Source organism: Mchenga conophoros, linkage group LG17 (assembly GCF_057382185.1).
Source record: "Mchenga conophoros isolate Kocher_MC1m ecotype Shallow Benthic linkage group LG17, M_conophoros_male_GT1.1, whole genome shotgun sequence".
In the NCBI taxonomy this organism is placed as follows: domain Eukaryota; kingdom Metazoa; phylum Chordata; class Actinopteri; order Cichliformes; family Cichlidae; genus Mchenga; species Mchenga conophoros.
Window position 1 is genome coordinate 16,216,861 of NC_140542.1, and position 10,888 is coordinate 16,227,748.

Here is a 10,888-nt window from a genome sequence, read left to right on the forward strand (position 1 = left end):
AACAGTGCTGGTACAGATGTCTAGTATGGTAAATGTACTTGCTGCAGTAATACTACTGTTGAGAGACTCACCTGAAAGGCAGGTAAGCAGCATTTGAGCCTGAGATCAAAGCTCTGTAGGCTTCTTCTGGGGTCTTCTTCAAGTAAATCACCTGAGGACAGATATTAATAGAGAATGCATTTAAAAAATGCTGAATGTTTTTAAGAAGCTAAAAATTGATACCAAAACATAGTTTTGTACAACTTTGGCTATAAAACGGATCAGAATGATGACGGAAGAAGCTGAAGATTTAACAATTGTTTAAGGGTTTATTTCAATGTAGTGACAAGATAACGTGCACAGAAATCACAGACTGATTAAATGAGGCGACAGGAACTGAAATGTGGAGAATCCAGCAGCACTGCTCACTGAGTCATGAGAGAGTCTCATCCATGAAAATCAAAACCACCTTTTTTGAAACCTGGAAATGACAGAAATGACTACCAAAAAAAATAAATTAATTAATTAAAAAAAAAAAAAAAATGCAGTAATCCACGAGTCTAACGAACACACCGTTGTGTTTAGCGCTGTCTGCTGCTGTTTTGGGAGATCCCCCCAAAATTACCTCTGACAAGAAAGCCTCATTTCTGCTCTTTAATACAGAAGAATTTTAAACTTTTACAAATGATGCCAAATTGCAAAACACTTAGCTCAGTCTGTAATAAAACCTCTGTAACTTTGCTCTGCTTCACTTAAGCAGCATCAGGTAATGTTCATATGCAGATTCATGGTTTTCTTCCATTTTTCATCTACTGCAGAATGTTTTTAAGGTGGTTATCGGCTATAAAAAGCCAGGCCAGGAAAATCTGCTTCATGTTTTTTCTGCATTTTATCTTCAGTTACTTTGACACAAAGGCATCTGCTGTGATGCTTATACCTCTGAAGTCTCACAAGTGTCAGCTTTGTTTTTAATATGGATATGTACTGATAAATGATCAGAATTATAATATTTCTGACTGAGTCAATATTGAATCAAATCGAGACCTTGTGAATCAGAATCAAATTGATTATAGAAATCAGTGGCAATACCCAGCCCCATTGCTGATGGACAGAAGCATGTGCGCAGTTGATATCCATTAGTGATATCCATTAAAGAACAGTCATAATGAACACTTTGAAGATTATTGCTGAGTTTTTGTAGATTACATTTTTTTCCCCCATTTAACAACATCACTGCTGAGTATTTGGTAGTCTAAGGAGCTTGGAAAGTATTTGGTACACTTTGTCCTCTTTAGTGTTATGCACTTCTGGAAGTAAATTAAGTCAACTTAAATGCCTTAAGCTGAATTACACCTTACATAGTTTGAGATCAAGTGCACCTATTAATGGGCCTGCCCTTCCATTGTGTGCGTGTGTGTGTGCCGATGATGTCACACAACTGACAAATTAGTTCAAAACACTGCAAAGATGATCAAAAACAAAACACATGTCACTTGTTCTTCTTTCCTTAACTTTTTGTTTGTTAGCTTCACCTCTCCTATGAAAAGCTCTGATTTATACACAAAGATGGATAAGAAGCAGAGATGTACTCACAGCATAGCCACCAATCAGCACAGCCGCGTTGGATCTCTTCCTTTGATCGAAGCTGGTGTAATGAACAATTCGCTTCCTGGTCAGTGTGAATGACTGCCAACAACAAGAAAGAACCCACGGTTAAACAAAGTGGACATGAAACACTAAATGCATAAAGACTAATTTACACCATGGAGCCCTGCTCTCAAAAACTGACATATATGTAACTGTAGCTGGAATTAAGAAATAAGTGCTTAAAGGGGATAAGCTGGAGGAGGTGGCTGGGGAGAGGGAGGTCTGGGCCTCTTTGCTTAGGCTGCTGCCCCCGCGACCCGGCCTCGGATAAAGCGGATGAAGATGGATGGATGGATGGTGCTTAAAGTTGAGTTTTAAAAACATGTCTAGTGCCATCTTCTGTTAATACCAAACATTAAGTCATCAGGTCGGTTAGTTGGTTGCAGTCAGACTTACATGGGTTTATGTTAGAAAAGTAGTAACAGAACCAAAAACTCATGGGTCACTTTTGTGCTGCACCCGGCTGTAAAAATGAGTTTTGTTATAACTGAGGATATACTGTCTACTTTCACTCTTGCTCTTTAAGCAGTAAGTGCTTCTTCATTGATTGGGTAGCTGCACCGAAATGGTAAAATCCATCTGTTAGCCATAATGTTTAGTTTTGTAAAGCACCTTAAAAATGAGGACCGTTTTGTTTTTGCTTGCACGTCTGTCGGGTAAGTCCTGGAAAAGTTTGAGGCTGCAGTGCACAAGTGAAGGCAGCAGAAGATGTGCTGCCTGGTGTGGGATGAACACGTAGCACAGATCAGTGTTTATATGGGCGTTTTGAGAATGAACATAGGCTGTGGATCCAGATCGTCCAGTCAGCTGGACGTCATGACAAATGACAAGAAGAATGTAATCACTGTGGCAACGTGCAAACAAAAAACAGAGGTTTGAAGTCAGAAGGAGGAGTGGAAATAAGATGACACAATCTCACAGCAGGTTCACTCACTGCCACAGAGTGAACCTGCTGTGAGATTGTGTCATCCTGCATCTGTCCTTTTGCATTCTGGGCATTCCTGCACAGGGTGAGGCAGCAGTAGAAACTCACCTTGAGCTTCTTGTTGAGCTTGCAGCAGTATCGGTACAACATGGCCAGGTTCAGAGGCCCAAAGTCTGCGTAGAAGCTGCAGACACAAAGGACATAGAATATACAGTCAGTCAGACTCCTGCTGGCTGAAAAGGAAAGTGATACAGAGAGTGAAAGTCTCCATTTAAATTCCTGAAGTACGGTATTTCTCCTGTAAAGGGGTCACGCTTCAACATTTTAACTGTCCAAGCAGGACTAACTTCTTTTAATGTTCAGTCAGGCCTCTAAAATTTCCAGTCATCAGCATCCAGAAAAGCACTCAGTTGCTTTTATCCCTTTTACTTCATTAAAAAAAAAAAAAAAAAAAAAAAGTAAATAAATAAATATTACACTGTTGAATGCATCTCACCTCTTTCACCTACTATGTGTGTGCCAGGTTACACATGCACAGCTCAAATCCTTGGTACACTCTTCAAATACAACATTAAACACACTCGTTGACAAAGCTGGTTACAAATGCCTGGCTTTGCAAGTTGTATATAAAACACACATAGTCAGAATGCAGTGCAGCAGGTGTGATATACTTACTTTTCATACACAAACTCGTCATCAGTGCAGAAGTAGTGTGTGTTGGCTGTGCTTTTGGGTTTACTGCGTAACGTGGCGAAATACAGGCGCTCTGTTAGAGACAGATATGAAAGGCAGTTAGATTTGCTGATTGTGGAAATCACTGCCTTTCCATTGTATACCACAACTTGCTGATAAGTTTTGAACCTTCAACGCTTACCAAAAAACACACAGGTCAACTATGGGCATTCTGCTTCTTCTACTTTTATGTTGTGCTGTTCCTGTATGTCTACAACTCTGAAATGAGGGTTTAGGAAGCTCGTCTCTATGTAAAGAGCTTAGCTTTATTTTTATTTTTTTAAACCCACAAGAACATTGTAGTGCAACACAGTCTGGACTGATTATTGCTACAGTTTGATCTTCTGGAATTCTGAATTTAACTTCAGAGATTACGAAAGCCTAATAAAGGCAGCAGGAAAAGGAAAAAAAAATGGGGCAGAGTGAGCAACATTTTAGGTCCAAACATCTCATTCATTTCTGAAATCCAAACCTTAGTGATGAAGCATATTTTTCACCCTCTCATCCTTGTTTATACACTAGTATGAGACACAGACACACACTCATAAAAGATGGCATTGGTTTTGTTGCTATGTTTTCACCAGCTCTTTCGCTCTGCTTATCAGCTCTGAGTGATGCACTGAGTTATTTAGTTACACACAGTAAGCTTACAATGGATTTCAGAAAATTCGGTTTTTTTAGTTTAATTCATAGCAAAACTGATCAGTGTTACTGGAGAGGGAATACAGTGTAGAACTCAGTGTAGAAAAACGTTTTTATGCAATGCCTGCCTCTCCACAGTGACCTTTCTGTGTGCACGCTGAATCTACTCGTATACGACAAACGACAAGCTGTCATCTCTGTTTAAAACACGGAGTTGGCAGCCCTGGGGACTCCAAACAGTGCAGAGGATAAGGAACTAATCCAAGGCTAATTCTACAGAATGCTGCTGCTAGGTGTACAGCACTGTTACCCTCTTTAGAAGCATCGATGACTGATCAAATCTGAGAGGATGCCACAATCTCTATTTCAGCTCAGTAGGCGCTGAGCAAAGTTATCCATCAACATCACTTTATATAAAACCAGTCACCAATGGAAACAATCACTAACCTGCTGTGTAATGGCATAAAGTTGATTTTCTATTTATAGGATTTTACTTTTTTTTTTTTTAACTCGACAACTCCCAGTTCTCCGTGGAGTTGTGACAAATAGTTTAACAACTATGTATTGTGCTTTTTTTGTCCCCTTGTTAACTCTGTAACAATACTGTTAAAGTTACCTTTGATAAACTCAACGGCTCCCAGCAGCTCAGAGTCCTGGCTCATCCTGAACAAGGCAGACAGGATCGGGGACTGTTTTGCACCCGCCACCGTCACGGATCCGTCTAACGCCTGACCTGTCTCGGCTCCGCCTGCTATCTCCACAAACTTTTCTGAACTGCTAGCAGTTCAATAAGCCGTTAGCGGGCTAGCAGGCAGCTGAACAGAGTTTTAACTAAAGTTAGAAACTTTCACATTAGTTCCACACTGGTCTTTTCAGCTTCTCCCCTCGAAAATACTATCCTTTCTACTCATTGCTTTCTGTTTTATAACGACAAGTATTCTCAGCCTTCATATTAGCATGTTAGCACCACTCGACGACGATCCGACACTCTAAAACTCAGATTGCCTAAATCCCTCCTTAAGACACGTTACTGTAGCAACGGGAGCCGCTCCCATAGCAACGACAGCCAATCACCAAACAGAACATGCTGCCTTTCTGCGTTGCTTTCAAGTTCCACTGGGAAACAAATAACGAGGCCTTCAATCACTCGGTCTACTCGACTAGTATTTGATAAGCTGGAAAAAGAAAAAACTAGTTGGTTCCAAAAGAAATGATGTAAATAAAACAGAGCAACGATTTGCAAAGCCAAAAACTCCGTATTTTATTCACAAAAGAACACAAATTATATGAGTTAAAAATGAGTCAATGAGAGGGACAGTTCAGACTGAGCAACTTGGAGACAAAGTGAGAGAGACAAGATTGAGATGGTTTGGACATGTGCAGAGGAGGGAAAGTGATATAAGATAAAGGATGAGAGGGCGGAGGAAACGAGGAAGACCTCAGGGGGTTAAATGGATGTAATGAGCACATATAGAGGGTTGGTGTGACTGTCAGATTTATTATTCTTATTGAATGTGCCAATGCAATAACAATTAATTATCAGTTTTCTTCTTCTTCTTCTTCTTTCCTTTAACAATTTGATGTGTAAGTTGTCTTTCAGATTTGAGAGATCTCCCACAAAAGTTATATCAGGACAGGCAACTCAGTCAGCAATTGTCTGAGTATCTTGAAAAGTAACAAACCAAGAGCAATCTCAGGCACACTTTATCAAAGAAACACCATTCAAAGGTTGTGAGTCACAAGGCTTTGAACTTTTCCATGTTTTTATATCTTTTACTTTTTTTCACAGTAGCAGTTTAAAGTTTTATGACGCATTTGATTGTTTTCAAGAAATTTTCCTCTTGCAGTGTGATAACATCTATCACTATAATAAATAATTAAATATAAATAATATTCATTATGATGGATTTATGGTTCTCTCAGACATCCAACAACCTTGGCCATTAAAAGCATTCACAAAACAGCTTCAAATTTTAAGCTGAAAATCAGACGCAGAGGGTGTCTTTATACTGTAATCATGTCCACGTTATGCACACTAGGTAAGTACTGCTACTCGCAGTGAAAAATGTTTTCCAATATGACTTGTTGGTATTACTATGTCACTATCTCTCTCTCTATCTAAATCATTATGGCTGATCTTGTGAGTGTGTATGGCAGTCAGCATGTGACATTGCTATCTGGATCATTCAAACAGCAGCTTAAAACCCCTTTAAAGTAAAACCGCACCTATATTGATGTCACTTATCTGAGCTGATAAAATGTGCACATTACATGAGTACTACTGTTTAAACAGAAGGTGTTTCAATGTGCTTGCCTTTCAAAGTAAAATCCAGTTAACAGTAAAATGACATTTTAAAATGTTTCCAGCTGCCTTTATCACTCTCAGACCTTTACGGGCTGAAAAATAATCTCTACGTGTTGTTTCAGCTCTCAAATGATTTTAGCCAAATTATAAAAGAACTTAAAAATAAAAGTTCAAAATTACATAAGCTGTTTTTAGGGGTTAAAAGATGATTTCTTTATAATATAAAATAAGTGCATTGAAGTACAGACACTTGTGCCAAAAAGTATACTGTGATAAAAACTGAAGTATTGACTTAACTGATTCAAGTAAAAGTGAAAAAGTATGGGCTCTGAAATGTACTCAAAGTAAAAAAAATAAAAAGTAGCTCTTTGGAAGACGTTTCTACCAGCCATTTATGTGCAAAGCTAACTGAACTATATTGATAAACTAATAAAACTATGATATTACATTGGAATACAAACATTTTAATCTAAATCCTAATTCTAATAAAACAGAGAAAAAGAAAGGGAATTTTTTTTTTTTTTTTAAACGGTTCTATTTGCTGTTGCCTACATTGTAGATGGTGAGTCTTCCTCAACACCTAAACAGAAAAATGAGTATGGGGTTAAAGTGGGGTTCGGTAGGTGCGGGGATGTTAAGAATAACTGCGGTGGCTCAGAGTGGGGGCAAATATCACAATACAAAATGATTTCTAATGTGGGTTCCAGTATATTTTCTTTGTGTTCAGGCTGTGATTGGTTGACCCGTGCTGCTGAGGCTGCTCACAGGTTTACTGCTCTTTGTGGATTTACACAACTGAACGGAACAAGATTCGAGCAACGTGCTTCGGGACTTTCTGAACCAGTTAATCTTTGTCTTCCTAAATGACATACTCATCATCTCAAAGAACTTTATAGACCACCACGACTATGTTTTCCAGGTACAAAGACAGCTAGAAAACAGACTGTGTGTTAACATGAGACAGGTGCGTTGAATCTGTGACTTTTCTTGGTTTCATTATCAAAAGTGAAGGTAGACCTAGCCAAGGTTTGCAACCATTTGACGCTCAGCAGAGATGGTTTTCTTTGACACCTCTACTCAGGTTTACGGTTTAGGAGCAGTGCTCTTGTAGCAACGGAAAAGCAAAATGCAAACGTGTTGCTTTTCCCTGCTTTTTTTATTTGTGCCCAAAATAAATCTTCAAGTTCTCCACCTGCAGGATTACTTAGACCTGTACTCCACCTGTATATGCATTGTCCCTGGATTTTGTCATTGGGTTGCCTCTGCTATCACTTAACAACGTCATTGGAGAATCGATCTCCAAGCTGCTCATTTCATTGCTCTACTCTAGCTCCCTACAGCACTACAAATGAATCAACTACCGATCGACCATGTGATCCGCCTCCAGGGGATACTTGTTGTCATCATCTCAGACAGTGGCCCTCAAGTCACCTTGAGAGTCTGGAAAGAGTTCTGCATTGCCATTGGGCCAAATGTTAGACTCTCATCTGGTTTCCAGCTGCAGACTAATGGCCAAATCGAAAGAGCCAACCAGGAGCAGGAAGCAACCTTTGGTGTGTGGTATCAACCAACCAGTATCAACCACTGCAACAGGTCTCACCCTATTTGAGGCATCTCTTGGTGACTGCCCACCCTTGTTGCTGTCTGAACAAGGTGAGCTTACAACACCATCTTTGTTGCTGTCTCCAAATTACAGCGGTCCATTTTAAATTTAGGCCATTATCAACTCTGTTTCTATCCTCTGTTTTCAGCATAATTGCTCCAAGAGCACACCGATGACTCATCCAGGCCACAAAAGAACCCAAAACATCTAAAGAACTGCAGACCTCGCTTGGCTCCGTTAAGGACAGAGTTTATAATTCAACAATAAGAAAGAGACTGGGCAATAGTGGCAGCCGTGAGTTTCAAGAAGAAACCTGCTGCTGAGCAAAAACAACACAACAGTTCATCTCACATTGGCCAGAAAACATCTTGATGATCCCAAGACTGTTGGGAAAATGTTCTGTGACTGATGAGACAAAAGATGAACTTTTTTAAGGTTTGACTGCTGTTACATCTGCCATAAAACGAACACAGCATTTCATAAGAAGGACATAGCAGCAACAGTTAAACATGGTGGTGGTAGTGCGATGGTCTGTGGATGCTTTGCTGCTTCAGGAACTGGATCACTTGGTATAATTGGTGGAAACATAAATTCTGCTCTTCTCATGCTCAAAAACCCTCCAATGAGGTTGAAGCAATTCTGCAACAGTGGGCCAAAATCCAGCACCACGATGTGAAAGACTCATTGCAGTTGTTGCTGCCAAGGGTGGCACAAGTTTTTAGGTGTAGGCAGCAGTTACTCTCTCACACAGGTTTGGGTAGCTTTTATCTTTGTCTAATATTAAAATTTGTTTAATATGTGAAACATGTAAGTGCAATGTAAATAATGAAATTCTGAATGCAATATAATTTCATTGAAATTAGATTTCTTCCTCCAGCCAAATCCAAGACATCAGCATTTCTGGATAAACAAAGGTAACCAAGGTCAAGGTGTTTTGAGTCTATTATCTGTAATTAATGGTAAATCCTCAAGCAGATGACCAAGAGACGTGCTTGTTATGGGGCTTAGGCCTCATTTAGTCAATAAAAAGTCATATTTATAGATAAATATGAAAAAGAATATGTCATTAAAGTTACAATAATGAGTCCCTACAATAAATAGGAGTTTCTATTCTTTTGTTTTTCCTATGTCTTTCCTAAGTCAATCAAATAGTTTCTAGAAAATTCTTTAAACTATTCTGTGTGAAATGTAGGTGAAATGATCCTTCCTCTGACCTCAGACTGAGTTTGTGGTAAAGTTTCCTGCTGTATTTGTATTACAGAGTAGTCCTTTAACGTCCATTGAGCATCTGTATGTATCCCAATGACGACTTCAAACTCACCTGCGATCAATGAGATCCACACACAGTTGGGAGCTGATCCTGATCCAGGTCCCAGCCCCGGTACCGGTCCTTGTCCAGGTCTGGGTCCTGGCTGGAGTATCAGAGGGTTGACCTGGTGGGTCCTCCAGGACCCGGTGTCTGCCATGCTGCAGGGGAACAAACAGACTGTAAGGGTACAGCTGAAGGAAAGAGGTGTCAGGTGCCGTGGATTGGGTTACCCCTGGTTCCAGAGGGGACAGAGGTGTGAGTTTACAGCCTCCTCAGGTTTCAACACACATTCTGAGCTGGACTTCCTGCTATGCACACTGTACATCATGTCACCTACCGCAGGTGAGTTAGAGGGGCAACCAACACAATAACTAATGACATCACGGAAACAGGACCATAGGACACAGGAAGTGCAGGTCTAGAATAGTCAGGAGCCAGTTACCCATTTAATCCGCAGCACACATTCAGTTTTTACATCAAAAACACTTTGATGCTATTTGGGAAGAAACTGCATGGGGTAGAAAAGCTACAAAAATATTTTAAAAACCCTGCCAATACCTAACCATTCAACCACCCACATAATACACAGTGAGTAACATACGTTTTGAACACGTCACCAGTTGTCTAAGTAAAAATATTTCTGAAGGTGCTATTGATATGAAATTTTCACCAGTTTTTCAGTGAAATTTTCAGTACCAACCCATCCAATTCACACATGGAGAGAAAACCATAGATGTCCATAATTTAATTTATGCGCAATAATGAGAAATGACACATGGCAAAAGTATTGAAAACATGAAGAAAGGGAGATCCAAACAGGCATGGAAAGTCATGGCCCAAAGCCCAGAGAGCTGGGCAATGTGGATGTGGAGCACTCTGTGGAACCTGAGGAACAGGTGGTGTGAAGAGTTAGGGTCATCCCCTCCTGCCAGTTCTGGGGGTGACATAAAACTTAAATAACTAGAAAGACACCACAGGCCACAACATAAGATAAAAAAAAAAATTCAAAAGATTTGCTGAACACAGAATAAAAAAACACGGCTGATTTGGCCAAAACAGGCCCCTCGTACAGCTGTAAATCCTCCTATTAACGACTTCATCAGTGCCCGTAACAGTACCTCACTTTATAGACATGTACAGCTCTGTTGTACTGATAGAACTTTGTTTTTCTTTTTGGTGGACTGATTTTCTCTCTTATATCAATTTATACACTGGATCTGCACACAACCACACAGGCGTCCCTCAAAACATGCAGTAAACACAAACAAACTTTTTTCTATTGACTCAGTGTCTTGTCCTGGTGTATGTCCTGTGTTTGTGTGTAGTAACTGGTTAAGTCATCAGTCCAAAATTAAAGTGGTTACATATGAACTGCAATTCTTGAGCCTAAATCTTGCAACCATGTAAACAGTAGGAGTGTGTGGTCAAATATCTATAAACCTCCACTCACAGCTCCTACACAACAACATAAAGCCACAGCACAGGGCTAATTGTAAACGGATTGGCTCTTACATAGCACTTTATACAACATCACATTCACACACATGCATCTACATCAAAGCGCTTCCTACTATTCATATGAACACCAGGATCAAACCACCAACCCTGTCATTAGTCGGTAACCTGCTCTACAACCACCCCAACTGAGAACTTCCTCCTTTGTAATCCCCATATCTGTATTAAGCTTCTATTTGCCATATTTCAGATCTCCTGTAGGTGGGACAAGTAAACTGGGAATGCCGTACA

At 39.9% G+C, this 10,888-nt stretch overlaps 1 protein-coding gene across 3 annotated transcripts in view; it reads right to left on the bottom strand.

Annotated features, from left to right (window-relative positions):
* The window catches only part of cdc14ab (cell division cycle 14Ab), a 30,734-nt gene extending 25,776 nt beyond the window's left edge, over positions 1–4,958 (bottom strand). For 2 of the 3 annotated variants that reach the window (XM_085253085.1, XM_085253086.1), the window contains exons 1-5: positions 4,542–4,958; positions 3,227–3,317; positions 2,660–2,735; positions 1,573–1,665; positions 72–151 (exon numbers count right to left, since the gene is read on the bottom strand). In XM_085253085.1, coding sequence (XP_085109211.1) covers positions 72–151; positions 1,573–1,665; positions 2,660–2,735; positions 3,227–3,317; positions 4,542–4,587 — 386 coding nt within the window. In that variant the 5' untranslated portion in view covers positions 4,588–4,958. The remainder of the gene's footprint in view (positions 1–71; positions 152–1,572; positions 1,666–2,659; positions 2,736–3,226; positions 3,318–4,541) is intronic. The other variant, XM_085253084.1, reaches the window with a different exon arrangement.
* Positions 4,959–10,888: the final 5,930 nt, after the last annotated feature.